This window comes from Carassius gibelio, chromosome A1, assembly GCF_023724105.1.
Source record: "Carassius gibelio isolate Cgi1373 ecotype wild population from Czech Republic chromosome A1, carGib1.2-hapl.c, whole genome shotgun sequence".
Taxonomy (NCBI): Eukaryota; Metazoa; Chordata; class Actinopteri; order Cypriniformes; family Cyprinidae; genus Carassius; species Carassius gibelio.
In genome coordinates this window covers 6,170,836-6,190,466 of record NC_068371.1, presented here as the reverse complement: position 1 = coordinate 6,190,466, position 19,631 = coordinate 6,170,836, and the positions used below count along the sequence as shown (strand labels likewise).

The 19,631-nt window shown below is 35.4% G+C and overlaps 1 protein-coding gene across 1 annotated transcript in view; it reads right to left on the bottom strand.

Moving 5' to 3' along the window:
* Window positions 1-19,631, bottom strand: part of LOC127969432 (zeta-sarcoglycan-like) — a 208,941-nt gene that overhangs the window by 74,054 nt on the left and 115,256 nt on the right. The window contains exon 2 of the mRNA XM_052571412.1: window positions 5,053-5,247. Within this exon, the coding sequence (XP_052427372.1) occupies window positions 5,053-5,247 (195 nt within the window). The remainder of the gene's footprint in view (window positions 1-5,052; window positions 5,248-19,631) is intronic.

Here is a 19,631-nt window from a genome sequence, read left to right as displayed (position 1 = left end):
GATTTGTCACCTGCACACAGTGCCAAAGCTACCAGTACCTGGTTTAAGGACCCTGGTATCCCTGTTCTTAATTGGCCAGCAAACACGCCTGACCTTAATCTCATAGAAAATATATGGGGTATTGTGAAGAGGAAGATGTGATATGCCAGACCCAAGAATGCCCCATCTGAGTATTGAGTGCTGTAAATGCTCATACTTTTCAATTTTATACTTTTTAGTTGGCCAAGAATTCTAAAAATCCTTTCTTTGTATTGGTCTTAAGTTATATTCTAATTTCCTGAGATAATGAATTTGGGATTTTCCTTAGTTGTCAGCTATAATCATTAAAATTAAAATAAATAAACATTTGAAATATGAATTAATATAGTATACAAGTTTCCCTTTTTGAATGAAATTAGTGAAATAAATCAACTTTTTGATGATATTCTAATTATATGACCAGCACCTGTATGTGGTTTGGTAAGCATAAAAACATTATTTCAAAAATAGCGACCAGCAGAGTAACCTAATAGCTTTATATGCCTCCGAAATGATTTGATCTCATTGCTTAACTCTTTCTTTTATTACAGATATTTTTTTTCTCTCTTATTCCTGGCTGGGGCTTTGTGGTTGTTGAATTGGAACCTTTTCAATTTCAATTGTATTGAATAGCTCATGTGCCAAATTAGTAAATACTTTTCACAGAAACAGCTTTCATTTCATTTAAACAAAAAAAAAAGGAAAAAAAAAGAAAAAGAAAAACGAGCCTGCACTCACAGGAATACGGCTAACTCTGTCCTTTTACTGCTCTGACCCATGACATTGAAACTTAATAAACAATCAGGAAGCAATCATTCAAATGTGGAACCTTATTTATTAAATCTTTAATAAGCAGACCAAACAGGAAGCATGCATAAATGATTGCCTTGCCCTTTATATCAAAACCAGCTTGCTCTGTAATATTCAGTTTAGAAATAATGAGGGGAAACTGCTATGAATGAAAGATATGCTTGGATGGATCTTCTCAGTTACTAATTCAAACTCATTTCAAGCCAGTAGCATTTGAATAAATCAACGTATTGATAAACATGGATTATCACGAGATGTGAATCTGAATCTGATCAGATAATGCCACAACAATCTTAAAAACAAAGCTTCCAATAAGAAGATTCCATAGAAGATACATGTTTAGTTCCTTAAAGCACCTTTCTACTATAAAGAAGCTTTTGTGCAATAGAAACATGTTGTAGATGCTGCGGAACCATCAATGCCAAAAAAGTGTCTTTAGTTTTAAGAGAGTGGCTAAATCCATGCTCAAAATCCATTGGAAAATGCTTAATGTTAGAATAAATTTAAACACGTTAAGTTGCTCAAACCCTATTTCAGTCTATATAAAAGTGCTTTCTGTAAAAATGCATTGGTACAAACTAGTGCTGTCAAAATTAGCGTGTTAACGCATTCGATTAATTTGAAATATTTAACGCGTTAAAAAAAAATAACGCAATTAACGCGGTTGCAGTTTTTTTTTTTTTTCAGTTGTGGCCTATGTGTGTTCAACCTGCAAAGAAATATGGATAAGACCAAGGAAGGACTTTTAGACGGAAAGTTTCAGTATAAAACTCTGCCGGATTACTCTTCAATCTGCCACAAGAAACATTACTCTTCATTTAGTCTGCCACAAGAAACAGCAACATTAAAATCATGAACTCAAATGTCATTGTTTAAAAAAAAAAAAAACAATGACTGTAACAGTGCGTAAATCAGACCTTTCTGTAACGCTAACGTTAATAAGCTTAAACGAAAATAATGAAATAATTGTGTAGCGGAGTATTTTTTGTACACAGTGCCGCGAACTGTCAATCACTCCTGTGCGCGTGCATCACTGTCCTCCTCAGCTGCAGCAACTTGCGCTCTCTCTCTCTTCATCAAGCTTTAAAACAAAAAGGGGACAAAAAGATCATATTGTCTTTGTGCATAGGCTATAGATTAATTAGATAATTGAATATCTAAATTTGTGCCTTGCCGTCTACGGTATTTTTTTAGAACTTAGAAAAAAGATGCTGCAGCCAATGAGCAGCCAGCGGGGGCTGCAGGACGACTCAACCTCCACAGACAGTTTTTAATGTTTATCAGACAATAAATACTCAAGATTTTGCTTTAGTATAACTCACAACGAGTTTCACACACCTTCTCCGGCCACGTTGAGTTGTTAACAGTGGGAAAAGCGACACATGCGCTATTCACTTGTATAACTTAAGGGTGAATGGGTAATGTAGTTTCTGCTCTGGGTGGGATGAATTAGGAAGCTTGCATTGTGAAGGGCGCTGTGAAAATCGGCAGTGGAGGTAAAAGATTAAAACCTCTATTAAAACAGATGTCCAAATGAGCGTACCGGTACGCTACAAGCACGTTCTGGGCGCACGGAGAGGTGGCGGTACGCTCAAGAGCTATATTTGGAAGTGGCGGTACTGAGTACCAGTGCACTGTGTTTTTATTTCTGTAATAAATATGGCTTTCAAGCCAACAGTTAATTTGGAGGATATTGATGGTTTATTGCAGGTATGTTGTTTACATGAGAAAATCTGTGTTACAAGTTAAACAAAAATTCCAATAAACAATCATATTTTGAATTTAAATAGTTTCTTTGTCTTGAGTTTACATTAATTATTTACATTTTACATTTACATATCCAAAAAGTTTCAGTCTTTTAATCGCGATTAATTTTAAAAAATTGTGCGATTAATTAGTTAATTTTTTTTAATCGATTGACAGCACTAGTACAAACACATTCAAGCAAGCCTACAAACACAATGACCCAGGGCGTTCATGCTCAGACACACGTACTGTACTGTACACACACAGTTCGATCTGTTTATGATGCACCCACTTTAAAAACAGCCTTTCAACCTCATACACACAGAGCGAGAGATCAGATGCATTCCAGAAAGAGAAACTGAATAGGGAAAAGACTGATGGAGGGAGAAAAAAAGCGAGAGGGCTGTGTGACAACCTCTGTGCACTTCCTCTGAAAGAGGGCAAATACATTACTCGACTTCACTCAAAGTTCAAAGATGTAAATTTCTTTGGCCCACTTTTTTGCTCTTTCACTCTACAAAAACTCTCTGGGTCACTTATCTTCAAAAACCAAAACACATGAACTGACCACTTTTGAGAAGTAACTAAAGTCTGGTCAATGACTTTAGTTAAAACATTTTTGAGTGTGTAGTAGAAGAGTAGGCAAGCCTATCATGTCATACAATTGTGTCTTTAAAAGGACCGCTCTGTCACATTTAATTTAACTTCTTACCATAATGGACAGAAAAGAAGTAGCACGTTGATCTGCCAGCCATAGGTCTTCAGGAGGAGAACTCTGCTCATATTTTTTGCATAATGATGCATTTAAAAGTTGATGTTACTGGGTTCAATTTTTATTATTAGTAACTCGAACCCATTTATCTAAACCTCTCTACTTGACTGTTGGTTGTGCACATACACCATGTTTGTAGTTTTTTTTTAATGCTTTTTATTCATGTTTATAGCTCTGAACTGAATCCTTCATCAAAGCTCAATGGATTGTGGGCAATATTAGCCATTGGAGTGTTAACGGATCCACACTTCAAAAATCTACCTGAAATATCAGACCATCGGGGGGCTTCTGGCTTACTCTGTTCAACATACTATGCTTTGCGGCACACTTATTCTGATCTCAAATACTATTTAGGAATGGATACTTTGAACATTACATTCACATTCACAGTCAGCTACTTTCTTTGTTCACAACAAATAGACACATGCACGCACACACATTCACACACAAGAGAGAATTATGTCTTGTGTGACATTTATCACAGTGAGGGATTTGACTAATATCAGCAGAATATTCGGCTTCATGGGTTAACGGGAAGGAAATTCATCTGCACAATTGGATTTCGTAACAGCAGAATCCGCCAACCCTAGAGACTTGATAACGGCTCCTGTGAAATTACCCATCTGCCTTTTTCCCTTCCTCAACATTGATGTTCAATCTTGTTCACTCACTCACTTTCTCCATTTCTCCCTCCATCTCCCCCCGTGCTGTTTTGGGCCAGCTTACTGTAGATTTTGTGGAAACTGTAAAAATTGTTTGTTGGGGACCATTTATGAAAACAGTAGGGAAGGATTGACTTGACCAAGCTGATTTGCATACATATATATCCAGTCCAAGCAGTGGCACCTCAGGGGATTGTGGGATATTACAACTAGAATAGCTGGTGACCAAGCAGGTAAATTGCACTGAAAAATATACTTTTTTGAAGAAATTGGTGAAAATGGATAGACATGTAACTTATGATGTGTTTATCAAGCTTTGGTTGCCATTACAATGGATGGAAATTTTAAGGGGGAGTTTCAGGATGTCAAAGTGTTCGACCGACATGTGCGATCATTCCAACTGATTTTCATTCTCAGAATTGGCAGTGTTTCAATAGCTGAAGGTTTGCACAAGATAAGTTACAGTAATCACAGGAGGGAATGTACAGTTTGCTTTAGACATTATAACTGTCACTTTACAGCATTACATACTTATAAATACATTATGCAAGAATTCTCTGCGATGACACTATGAAGATATTTAGCTGACAGTTATAGTGTAAGACAGTGTTTGCTTAAAAGCCCTGGTGGTTTCCTTCTCATGTTCCCATGTTTAAATAATGTGGATATTTTATTTTACGAAGGCAAGTAAAAGTATGACAAAAACACAAGGATAGATGGATTATTCCATGTATATATAAATAAAGGTATGTGTGTATAAATAAACGTATATGTCGTTGATCTCTCAGGTTATCTTTGATATTCAAGTCCCTATATGGCTTAAATCCTTCCTTCAGTGCAAGACAATGCAAGTAATAGCACATCTCTCCTCAAGAAAATACCAGATTTTTGGTATAATTCATGCCAATAACACAGGACAGGTTATGCGCCAAAGTTTAATACTTAGGGGTTGTCCAACAGTGATGTTTGCATTAGCATACCCTGGAAAACAGATAAATATTATAAGCAAGAGAAGAACACAATAGGAGACAGAGAAGTGCTCACCACGGTGAAGTTCATGACCTTTAGAATCCAGATCGTCAAGGCTAGGTTGACGATCATGGTGACGAGGAGGAGGAGGATGAAGAAATAGAGACAGCGCTTTCGCCATCCATAAATCCCCACCGGGTACACAGTAGCACATCCTGGCCTTTGGAGGGGGTTGGGCTGAGATGCCAGGATATACTGCTCCTGAGTCATCTAGGAAAAAATAACAAAAAGAGATAGAATTGATTTCACATTTATTAGGAGCTGTTTACACGACAGTGTTTTCAACCAAAAAAGGAGACTTTTATGCGTTTTGTCTGTTCGTTTTCAGGACAACAGTGTTTTGGAATGCATATTTTGGAAAACGGGTTTCAAAGAGCAAGTTTTTGAAAATGCCACAGTTACCGTACCCAAAACGGCAAATCTTTGAAAATGGTGACATCATGCATGTGCGTAGTACATTTTTAAAGGCAAGTGCAAACAAACATACGGAACAATGCCGGAGTATTCTACTGTTGTTGCTGCTCAAGAGTTTGCTACGCTTCTTCAGCAAAGTATGGTTTTACTTCACCAATAACCAACAGAAGAGACGCATCTTATGCAACATATAATCATCATTTCCCTAGAGGTACTGTTTACTAACAAGGTGACAGCGCAAATTACTGACCTGGCATATATAATACAGCGTTTTTGTCAATTTTGCGGATGTGTGTAAATGCTAATTGTTTTGAAAATGTTGTCGTTTATATGTGAAGCTTTTAAAAAATGCAAGGGAAAACATTAAATTCTTAAAGTAGTTGTGGTGACTTACAAGAAGAAAAAAAGCAACAGCTTCCAATGCGCATTGAGCGAACACACTTTAAATGTATAAATGCACTGTTTAATTGACCTTTTCTTTGATCCATTTAGTTTCTCTGTAGTTTATCTTCTGTTTGTGTAAGAGAATCATGTCAATGCTTGTCCATGCATTATTAATTTAGCATTGCTTAACTAATTGAAAGTGAAACATTACAACAAAACTAGAGTCCTGGTATGGGAATGTGAAAATGAAGATATTTATATAAAAAAATATGACAGATGATTGATATAACAGCATATTTAGGTGCAAGAAAAGTCTTAAACGAAGAAATAATAATAAAATAAAAAAATGGAGAAAATGCAATTTTAAATTATAAATAAAATAATTTATAATTTGAATAAAATAATGGAGGACCAAATCAGCATATTGTAATTATTTCAGAAGAATCATGTGACACTGAAGAATGGAGTTATGATAATGAAAATTCAGCTTTGCATCACAGGAGTTAATGAAATTAGTAAATTAAAAAGGGGCAGTCATGGCCTAATGGTTAGGGAGTCAGACTTGTAACCCGAAAGTTGTGAGTTTGAGTCTCAGGTCCAGCAGGAAATTTCAATGGGGAGAATGAATAACCAGCTCTCTCTTCCACCTTCAATACCATGACTGAGCTGAGACCTAAGAGCAAGGCATGGAACCCCCCGCTGCTGCCCACTGCTCCGAGTATGTGCGTTCTCTACCGTGTGGCCTTGGATGGGTTAGATGAAGAGCACTAATTCCCAGTATGGGTCACCATACCTGGCCACATGTCACTTCACTTTTACTTTACACTTTCAAAACAAGAGACAGTTAGTTTAAATAGTAATAACCCCAACATGCTAAAACTGTGAATGTTAATTTTGTTTAGAATGCTACTTTAGAAGACAACTGTCTATGTAGGCATTAGTCAACAAAGGCAGCTAGCTAGGTTTTACAACAAAGCTATAGAGGGAAAAGTGGTACTGGATGTGAGAATACGTGGGATGAGGAAAAAGTGGACAAACGATTGTCACTTCTTCCACAAACTCCATCAGTCAGTAACATATTCCGTTTATTTTTTAATTCACAGTCTCTCAACATGCATCTGCTCGACTAAAGACCTCAAGCACATCCGCTGTTAAAACTCCCCAACCTCTCCATAACCTCAAAACTCCCTTTAGCCAGCTCTACAGCTCGAGAAAACTCTTCTTAAACTCCCCCCAAACACTCTTAAACAACTCTCAAATCACCAGCTCACTATTCATTCTTAAAAATAAATGTTCCAATTAAAGCAAAAAGGGTTTATAGCCTGATGTCAAAAAAGGAACCTTTTCTTTTTCAATGCAACAAAGGACTTTTTTTTCTAGTTCTTTAGAAAATGGGTGCTGTAGAGGTAATTTTTCCATGTTAGAATACTTTCTCCTATCTCAGTTGTGCAGAGACAACTATGTACAGACCATTCATATGTAGACTTCCAAAGGAACATAAACACTGTGAGTCTTTCAAAACATCGTTCTGTTTGCTCGAGCATGTCCAACTATTTTGGCTCAACCAGTGCAGTAAAGTTTGTGGATTAGACTGCCTGTTTGATCGAATAAACGGAAACGGAAGAACGGAAGAAGTTGAATTTGGTAGTACTAGTTGGAACATTCCCAGCTGAGCCCAAAAAAATGCACCCAAAACCAGTTTAATCAACTCAGAAGAATGAACTTAAGCAGCAACATCAATCAATCAATCAATCAATCTAATCTAGCATCTAATCGTATCGTACCATATCGTATCGTAACATAGTATAATGTAACATAACATTTTGTTTTTAAGCTCAAGGTTTACCTTTTCCTTCTTTGGGTTGCACGATATGGCCTAAAGTTTTGTGATTATTTAATAATTATATCATTATTCATTATTACTCTTTGGCATAGATAAACATCTAAACCTCCCTTAGCAACTGCTCTCTCTCTAACACACTGGTAATAATGACCTTTGCTGCTTCTGTTGTTAATAAGAGTGAGTATGTGCACATTTTCTACATATTTGTGGTGTGCAAATCGAAAAAATTGGGTTTTAGCTGTTATGGAGGAGTGTAGTTAATAATCAGTTACCACCAGATTCAGCACATGGGTGAAAGAGATCATTCTTTTTCTCTAGCCTCAAGTCCTCATCAGCTATAAATATCAAGGGCGATGGAGAGGGAAATATCAGATAGTTTTCACTACATTTTTTTTAAACCTTTCTGTCTCCCACTCATTCTTTAGCAATATCATTTTAGCCCATCTTTGTTTCTGGCATTCTCTTATGGTGGTATCGCCTTTATACAGTATCTCTCGCCCCCGGTGTCTTCATATGTCCTCCCTTTTATATCTCTTGGTGTGGTTCCTCACACAATTAACTCCACCCTGACCATCCCTTTCTATCCTTCCATGTCTTGCTCACTCTTTCTTTCTTTGTCTCTCTGGTTCCATTGCATTTCAAAAAATTGATCTGACAGCAGAGTGATCCATCAAATGCATGTGCAGCTGAGCCGAACCAGAACGGCACCCTGCCTACAGCCTAACACTATTAACACGCTCACCAACTACTCACTCACTCAGATTACATCTGCTTGTTCCAGCAAAAGAGAGGGAAGAGAGAGAGAGAGAGAGAGAGAGAGGAGGGGAGAGATCAGACCAACAATCAGTGCTACAGAGATATTTAAGTGCAGGACAAGTAAACAACAAAAGCAGAGACTAAAGATAAGTCAACAAACTTGGTTAACTCCTGATTTGTCATCATCATCTTCATCATCATCATCATCATCATCATCATTTATCGTTTTTTAAGTAAATAAGTTGTTTGTTTAATGTGTTCCTTAATTCATTCATTCATATTTTTGCAGTTTAACCCTTGTTTTGTTTATGCGTCTTTTAAAACGAAATAAAATATTTGTGTCTGAATTTATATATCAGTATATACCAGGGTTTTGATATAGTTATCTAGTTATCTAGTTATTTAGTTATCTAAAATTATAAGCATTTCTATAACGTTATATAACAATATATATATATATATATATATATATATATATATATATATATATATATATATATATATATATATATATATATATGGTTATAGTCATACAAAGCTGATCCACACATACACACACACACACTCTCTCTCTCACTCTTTCACTCCTCACTCTCTCTTTCTCTCTCTCTCTCTCTCTCTCTCTCTCACACACACACACACACACACACACACACACACACACACACACACACACACACACACAATCTATCTAACAAACCTTGCTATCCTGGCAATAGACCAGCAGATTGTGCTAACCTGCCCTGCTAATGATGTTATACTGCACTGGACTATATCTGGTCACAGTCTGCAGAGACTTCAAAGTCTAGACACCCCTTGTTTGGAGTTTAAGGAACAAAGATGGAATACAGCAATTTCTGCAGTGGAGTACTGAAGCATTTATTATTATTATTGTTATTATTTTCCTCTTTTCTACTTTTCAACCATTCATTCAGCACTAGCTGCTATCTAAACTTTGTCTTGTTGATTATTTCAGCCTTATATATGCTATTGGTTCTATAAACATTATTATGAGTTTAAAAAAAAAATATGATTTAAAAGGCCTTCCACACTAAGGATAATAACTAAGGCACTGATATAATAATCATTCTAATTCAATGAAAATAGGGAATTTCACACCTGGGCCTGTATTCACAAAACATTTTATCTTACTACTAAGAGTTCTCTTAACTAGCAATAAAAAGTTTTAGTTAAGGTTTTTTTTCTTTTCTTTTTTTTTTTTTCTTAAAACCTATTCACAAAGCTGCTGAGACAAACTTTTACCTAAGCTAAAAGTAAGGGTGGGGTTGATCTCATTGCTATGGATGATGTCAGCATACTTACTAATTACGCACACGGTGATTGGCTGATAGTCTCTGTCAGAGATGTATTCATAGAAATATTCTAGAGTGCAATATTATGTTGCCATATTCAAATAAAGGTCTTAAAATAAAAATGTTAATTGCCACATTCAAATAAATATTTTAAAATGCAAGTAGGCAATATATTCAGCTAATTGTCAGTCTCTTATATGTATGCTTCTCATAAACAATTAGTCAATATGCATTAGGGCTGCCCTCGACAGAAGATTTTTCTGGTCGACTAGAAGTCGTTCATTTTAAGCTTTAGTCGACTATTAGTCGCACATTTATTAATAAGCCATATAAATCATAATAATGAGCCTTTAATTGGCTACATAGCCTAATAAGCCATCAAGCATATGCAAATAAGGCTTGCCACACCACACAGGCAAAAATAATAATGAATTATGAATTATGAATGTGTTAGGCGAAAACAGCAATATATAATTTCACTCTCTATAGATATAATTTTCATGTCTGTAATAAGTCAAGCATCCACAGAGTTTCAAAGTGACACGCTCAAGTTCACAGACAGCAGAAAGCGCATCATGTTTGCTTTAATTATTTTACAAAAGCACATCATTTCGTTACTATTCTGAGTGCACACAAATAAACGTAGAGTCTTTACATATACAAAAGATGCATTACTCTTATCTATATGACCAAAAATTACAAAGTATTTTAAGATCAAATGATTGCAGCGGGGCCTCCTTCTGGTCCTGCAGTAGCCCAAGCACGCTACTGTTCAGCTTCCACACTCCGCACAAACATGCACACTTTTTTCTAGGCTAACATTAGATTGAGCTGCCATGTAAAGTTACTACATTTAAATCTTAGATAATAAGCCATATTTGAGGTTGATGAATGTTAGGTGGGCATATGGATGTCCTGCCCAATGTACTATATTACCATAGACCATTCGTTAACGATTTTTCCGTCACGGACAGTGATTTCGCCACTTCATGTGGATTTTTTTTCTTTTTCCTACGACTAAGCGACTAATACAATTTTGGTAATATGGTTATAAACAGCCTTTTAATTAGCAGAGAAATCATGGCTGATAGTAAGACATGCAAACATAAAAGAAAACCAAACTGGACGCAATAAAATTTATCAATCAAACATTTGGAGTTAGGATAACCTCTAAACCAAACCAATTAGAAAAAAATGTTTCTAAAATGTTTATCTTCCGAGGGAGATTTTTGACAACAGCCATTTTAGGATAGTTCAGATTTGGTCTTAGGAGTTCTTTTCACAACTCGTTTTCACAAACGTTTCACAGATTTAGGAGCTAATTTTAGCATTAAAACGCTTTGTGAAATACTCTTAAAGCAAAGATTTAGGAGTCCTAAATTTAGGACTGACACGCCCACTATTTTTACGATTTTCTTCTACATCGGCAAGTTAGGAGCTACTTTTAGCCGTATGTTTTGTGGATATGGGCCCAGAACAATAACAACAACACTGGAATCATTTTCAGATTTTTTTCTAATTTTTTTTTTCAGCAAATAAGCAATAAACACATTAATATCCAATTAGAATGCTAGACATTTAAATGGCAGATGACATAACTAAAGTGTGTGCATATAATAAACAGAACATTTCATCTGTTGGTGTGGATGCTAATATAATTATCTTTATAGTGTAGTGATGTATGAGGCACGAATGCACTATCAAATTAAGTTGCTGGTCAACGCCACAGAGTGGCATGACTAATTTCAACCCGTTAAAAAATTTAATCAGGGAAATCTTTGGCCCACATACGAAATTCACAACTGAATGGTTTCCCATTGACTCTTGCAAAAATGTATGGTTAATGTATCCACACCTTTAAGATATAAAATATCCCATTTACTGAAACAGATTTAAAATCTAGCTCACAATGATGAAGTTATTTGCATACTTAATTTAATTGGTTTCTATCGCATATCAGCTTGCAACACCTACATACTTAAAGAAGGCTCCTAATCAACAGTGAAGATGTACTTCATTCAACTCACACACTCCAAAATGTAAAAAGTCCAGGCAGTATTATTATTATTATTATTTTTTCTTTTTTTTTAATGCATGATTTGTACAGATATTGCAGTAATGTTTCCTCTGAAGAAAAACAAACAGGAAAGTTTTCTTTAATTTCCTTTTTAATTAAGTTCAACTACCATTTAAAATATCCTACTGTGATGAAATGTTGACATTGCCATGTTTCATCATAAAGGCTAATATGTTAAATGTGAGTGTTAAATGCCATTCTATTATTGATCATTTAGTTCTTAGATCATTTTAGCCTCTTCAGTTAATAATAAAAAAAATAAAAAAATAAAGTGTGTGTGTGCATGCGCGTGTTGTTGTGTGTGTGTAAGAGTGAGAGAGAGAGATTGAGGGAGGCAGTTTTGTGTCAACACAGCAGGAAAGAAGAATCCACTAAGCAAACAGACCTGAAAATATCACATCGTCTTCCACCTTTTCACTAAATCAATACCAGCACAAATATTACTTCAATTTCGTGCGATGACAACGTGGTACCCAGGCGCTAATGCTAAGCAGTATTAACAAATCGATACATCATTTAAAAAGGTCATATCAGTCAGGAATGTAATTTAATGCCAGGCAGCAGACACCACAGATTTGCAGCTAATTAAATGTTGCCATCTCTGTACAAGCTCTCTGGCTTTTCAAAGGTGAATCAAGGCAGAGGTATCGACAGTTCTAGCTTTGCATAAACAGGAACAACATTCTTTCTGATGTAAAGCCCCTCTGTTGTTAATCTGCTCCTTTTACTTCACGTTCAGCTATTTTTTGAGGTTCACTCAAGAGTATCTCCATAGCAAGCTCAATCTTAATCAACATCTTACACTTTTAATTAGTGCCTCCTACTGAAACCGAATGCCAGTGCCAAGATTTAGGAGTCTAAAGTGGTTTGTCAAGCTTCAAAGATGCACACTCGGTCGTGTCACACTATCTCTCCAGTCTCAAATGTTGTGTATTAGATTAAAAACTTGGGACTAGGTGAGGAAAACGGAGCAGGTGTCCTGTGCAATCCAAGCACAATTATGACATCTTTCATTGCGTACATTACACGAGTGAGTACCGCTCAAAGCTTTAGGAGACGAACCCTCATCATCCGAGTTGGAGGATGAGAATGAATCTGACAGATCTGTGTGTTTGTGGTACGCATCACATAAAGTCACAGCAAGGAAAACACTAAATCATCTGCTAGGAAAACATAGATTAGAAAGACAGATAGTGTGATTTTGACTTCATTTTTGGTTCAATGTGAGATTTTAGCGAGCATCTTGATACAAATTCACCAGTGCTTTCTTTTTATTCTTTTTTTTTTCTCTTGTTAGAGCAGAAATTGAAAAGTACCTAAAACAACTTGCATTTACTTGAGAAGCAAAACAGAATAAAATATTGACAAATTTGCCAATAGAGTGCTGCAGAGATTGTGTAATTCCTCAGGCCAATTCCAAGTTAGCATGACCCTGGTTCCCTTGACAAAAAGCCAATATTGCAGAAAAACAAAAGTTTTACACTGACACAAATGAACAAAACTTTTATGAAAAATAATGGGCAGAAGTAAAAAGCTAAAGTTAGGCTATAAACTAACTATATGAAAGCTGCACAGCTGACCACTAAGCTATTTTATTTATTTTATTTTTTCGTTTAAAATCAGCAAGTTAAAATTTTTGAGTTAGAATAGTATAAACACTACAATGCTGTAAAAGAATATTAGTTTTCCTGATATGAAGTATTAATGATCAGGAAGATTTGCACGTGTAGAGAGGCAAACGCAGGTCTACGCAGACCACATCAGTAAGAATTTGGTCCTTTGTTCACTTCATTTTACAGCGGATTCGCTTACAAACAAAGCACAATTCCATGTAGGATTTTCAGAAAGATTGAAACGAAAGACGATGTTATGACAAATATATTGGATCCGACATTAATGTCGCAACACACAAATGTGAGTAACTGATTTTATTACATGCTCAGTATTGCTTTATTTGTTATTATAGATCGTTTGATAAGTACTTCTGTATTTTTGTGTTTTTAACCTAAATCACAGCAGTGTCCATCTGTGAAGGATGTCAATCATACACAACTGTTAGCCAATCATAGCAGTGGGCATTAACTAAAGAGTCTACAATCTGCCTCTCCTATTGAAAGAGAGTGTTTTGTTTAGTGGGGTCAAAAAAGGACAAATAGCCTATTACTTCTAAATTAGGATGTTTTTTTATATTATTTTTTTATGTAAAAGTCTTGATGACATTGTAAGTGGACCTCAGAGAACAGTACAAAATAATAATAAAAAGGTAGGTCATGAAAAAAAAGAGAAATGCAAAAGAAACCAGAAAGGCAAACATTCAAACTAGTTTTCCAGTTTTAAGACATATTCCTGCAATGCTCTGTAAGCTAAGAAAAATATGCTTAATTTACGGTGGCCATGAGTAATTTAAAAAGCAAACATAATAAAGTCATACCACAACAAAATAATGCAAACCACTAGAGGCAGTTGCTCCACAGAACTACACAATCTACATGTGGACCACATTTTGAACTGGCTCCTGGCTTGTTACTTCAGAGGTTCGGAAGATTTATCATTTAAGAAAAGTGATCATTATACAATTGTAATGTACTGTAATTTATTTCTTACTTTGTATTTTAATGGTTACTTTGCTTAAATAAGACAACCTCGATGACATATGCAGCCAAAATTCTTCATCAAGGGCATTTCTATTAGAACTTAATTTTGTCGTGCTGTTACTTGATACCATGTAGTTTTCAACTCTTCTTTGCTTTGTAATTTCAATGCATTTTGCACCTGTGAGTGACCATATTTAGATAACTTTGATGAGCTAAATGATCTAATACTACATTATTATTATTATTATTGTTATTATTTGGTTTTTGCAATACTGTGTTCTGGTAGAAAAAAAAAAGAAAATAAACATGGCAGGTGGATGACGCAAGTACAGTTTCCTACAAGTATTCACATTTCAGTGCTGCCAAGACATCTCCTGTGAGGTAAGAAAGAACAAAAAGCACTGGGAAAGTATATTTCATGGTCTCTCACCAAACAGAGGGGGCTTCCAACAAATACCTCAACATTCTGCCACTCAAGAGGGTATACAACATCCCCCAGTTGTCCCACATGTTTTGTGCAACACTGCCAAAGCTCACAAAGAGAGTCCAACTTAACTAGGGGAAAATTCACAAGTACTCCACCAGGCTGTTGCTACCTGCAGCCGTGCATCGAGCCTGAAGGGACCGGAGCCCGAGTTTTCCCAGTGTGACAAGCCAAAACTGGAGTTTTCTGGCAGAAGACCCTGATATTTAAACAGTGGGTTTCTCCTCCCTGTAGCCACCCACCCTAGCACTCTGCTTTATTTGTGCACTCGGTGCCATGTGTGTTGACAAGGAGCCAGATATTGTCTTCTGTTCTCTCTTCACTACCTGGGGAAGCTAATTAGACTTCTATTTTAGAGGCTGCTAAGGGACAGGGACCACAAGCTGAAAAAAAGGGAATTTTAATGAAAAATACACAAGCATAGCATTGTGTGACAACTTAGAAGAGTAATAAAAAAATAAAAAAACCTACATATGGGCTGGAATTGAACTACAAGGACTTCCAAGCGCCCTGTTTGTCGCAACTTTGTTAACTGATATTCGGTGACTGCTGCATCACCCAGGTCAGCTCGTGTCATTACCTGTGACAGCGTACATCTTAGTAACTGCCTGAAATGCTTACTGCTGACAAGCTTCACCCCTTTGCCAGCCTGTCAATCAAATGTGCCACCCTGATGACACACGATAGATCTCCACTCTGTTTTTCCAAGCTATAGGGAGAAGCTTGGTGACATACACTTAAATCCAAACCTCTATAACAGAGGTAAACATTACATGCTCCAGCAGAGGCCACCTGCCACCGCTGTGAATTGTTGCAGGTTTGCACACCTTGCTATATCCAAAACACACAACGGTTCTGTGTGCATCTTTGCTGCACAACAAATACAGCCACAGGCATATTTTCTTATTTAACTAAACCCCATGAGTAAATTGCTCAAACCTACATTAAAAGTTTAATTGGTTAAAAGCAAGTGTTGTGTTGTAGTAGGAGCCCAAAGTAAACATCTGCATTAACTTAGTATGTTATAACTGTTCTGAAGCATCAAAACAGAGTGAATTTCGTGCAACACAAACCATGATGCTTTCTAAAAGGTCTTTGTTTCACCGATGCACTGCATGCTTGAGTTTGACCTTATTTGGAACAGGGTGGCTGAAAGGGTTCTAGTCTGGTGTGGGTACATGCTGTCAAAACAAGGAACCTCAAGAGGCAAAACAGAAAAGGACTTCATGTCTTCATGCAGTATTGATGAGACTAAGTTGATTTCCAGCGGCGGCTGGCTGGTGCTTCTCAAGAGTGGGGAAGCACAGATGTCACTTATCAATGGCAAATTATTTCAATAGGAAGTTCTGTGTTCAAGAATTCATACTGGCCAAAAAATATGACCGTGCCTTTACTATATCTGCCATATCTCTATATAATATAAGAGTAGTGAACCATTTTTAATTTAGACTAAATGTGCTACACTTCAACTAAACGTATATCTAGCTGAAATGGAAAATGTAATGCTATAATGCTACACTGTATTACTTTATTACTACTAGTAATAATTATGATAATAATAATAATAAATCTCAGCAACTAATAAAATATCAAATTAACAATTGGCAAATATATATATATATATATATATATATATATATATATATATATATATATATATATATATATATATATATATATATATATATATATATATATATATATATATATATATATATATATATATATAAAACCAAAACATTATATATATATATATATATATATATATATATATATATATATCAGAGTTTCCGCTAGAAAAAAATGGTGCCGGTCAAAGTGACCGGCAGAGGTTTCCTTTTCCGGACATTTTGATGATATGCCGGTCAAGTATCGCCTCTTAATTAGTCAAGGTGAGGAAAACTGGAGGCAGGCTATGTAACGTAAAAAATGACATAATCAGGCCGCCGAACGCAACATGTTTATTAGCCTAACTTTCAAATAGACAGAAAAAAAAACATTTTCTACTATGGTTCATTTCTTCATTCGGATCTATTTGCGATCCATTCCATTCTAAACACGTCACCTTGTTTCATTATAGATTAAGATAATAATTCATAAATGCACGCATAATTATCAGTGAACTTGATAAAAGTTGCAGATATGTTTTACATGCATGCACAAACAAATGCCTTTCAACTTATGTGTGCAAAATTCAGAATGAAATGAATGTGCAGCAATTTGTACAAATAGAGATTCTAGGTCTCCTATACATGTTGTAGACATTAAATAAGCTTATTTAGTTTAATATTTGTTAAAATATTATAATGTTATTTTTTAATTTATGTTGATTATGAAAAGTGAACCGCACGAGTAAGATAAGATGCGCAATATCGAGAGACATGGAGCGGGTTAGACATGATTTTGACCACTTAATTAAGTTTTGTTTAGTAGAAATACTTTGTTGAAGTGAATTTCGTTTTGTATAAATTGTATCTAAATTTTAATAATTTTTTTTTTATCAACCAATTGCCTGGATTTAATACATAAGAAGCAAATATAGCAGACGACAGGCCTAATCATGCAGGCGCCCTCGCGGCCACTTGCATTGCTAGTGAACTGGAGTGCATCTCATCCTAATTTAACGAAACTCAGCGTAGGCCTCACAGACATGAAATATATCTTGAAATGTCTTTTTAACAATTTAAAATGATTTTTTTTTTTTACCTATGCTAATTACACATTAAATTCAGGTAGGTTACGGAGTCGCTGTCCTCAGTGCCCAGAAAAGCGCTGAAACGGAGATGAAGGGGAACCCGTTTTTATTTTTTATATTTTTTTTTTGGCTTATTTTAACTGGCCCATCCAGTTTTCTGGAGGCCCACCTACAATCAAAATCCTGGCGCCGCTAGTGCTTCGCAGCGGTCTGATATCAAGAAATAACAGACCGCATTCCACATTGGAATTCAACCAAGCCATGTAATAATGTTTAATAACTTTCAAACGAGCCTGTTCCTTCATAACATAGCCAAAGTTCGGTGTATTTTTGCTTTATACATTTTAGGCTTATTCTCAAATTCAGATTGTGTTAGGGGGGGCGGGATTATTAGGCAATTTTATTCGGACAATTTGACCGGAGAGATTTAATTTTGTCGGACATTTCATTTTTTTTCCGGCCAATGTCCGGCAATTACCGGACAACGGAAACCCTGATATATATATATATATATATATATATAAAAAATGGCATTTATAATGTTTTGGTTATATATATATATATATAAAATGGCATTTATAATGTTTTGGTTATATATATATATATATATATATATATATATATATATATATATATATATATATATATGTGTATATATATATATATATATTATATATATATATATATATATATATATATATATATATATATATATATATATATATATATATATATATATATATAACCAAAACATTATAAATGCCATTTTTAAAAGAATTAAGTTTCCGCCAAAATCAGTATTGATTCTGGTCTGTATTTAATAGTGAGTTTTTTATTTTACACAAAATGCGATATTCACAGAGTTATTAGGTCATGTTTTCTCCCTTTTTTTCCCAAACTGCGACAAACGCCAGTCTCCGTTTTTTGTAGAAGGCGATATATCTGATTGAGATGACCAACTCGTTAGAAGTGAGCTACTTGAATGAACTGTGTTCTGATGGATATGATCCCTACACTGTGTTCATTGCTCCCTACTCCCTGAGCAGGGGTTTACTTCACTTCGGAACATGGACTGGAATTGGGAACCGCTGATGTAGCCTATTGTAGTAATGTTGTATTCTAAACAGCAATTGCTGGGAGGGTAGGACATTCGCTTTCAGTGCTATCAGGCTAATGTTAACATTTTCCAAGATCTCTTATTGCACCTTTAATACCAAGAGCCGTAGATCAGTGACAAGCTACACTGTACCACGTTCATTAGATGAATCACATTCAATTATGAACTTGATATCGAGTAGCTTGTCAGTGTGTTAGTGTTTTTATTAATGCCATTTATGTTTTTTTTAATACAGTACACAGCACTAGTCAACTATATGAATGTAACATGGAAAAGATTAATTCACTTTTGGAAGTTGAATGCAAGGGGAATGTCATTTTGGAATTTCTGTGGTCTAATGTGATATTGTTAATGTTCTTGTTCATGATGAAATTTTCTTTTATTGCTGCAATTAATTTATTGCATTGACAAGATGACCCGTTGAATTCATTTTGGAAGCGATGACTGATGAATGTATTTTTAGTCCAGTGCCTGTATATAAGCATTGATTATGATATAATATAATTAGTATTGACCAATTTCACAGGCTGCCATATGTGGATCAACTTACAATGTTGTGTATTTTCAACAGTTTCAATATGAAATATTGATATTTATCAAAGTATCATGGATTTATTCCATATATACATCAGAGGGTCAGTTAGAATTTGTTGAAGCATCAAAAATACATTTTGCTCCAAAAATAGCAAAAACTACGACTTTATTCAGCATTGTCTTCGCTTCCGAGTCTGTTGTGAGAGAGTTCAAAACAAAGCAGTTTTTCATATCCGGTTCGCCAACGAATCTTTGATGTAACCGGATCTTTTTGAACCAATTCACCAAATCTGATGAACACCGTACACAAAGTTTCAATGGAGGGACTGAGAGCTCTCGGACTAAATCTAAAATATCTTAAACTGTGTTCCAAAGATAAACGG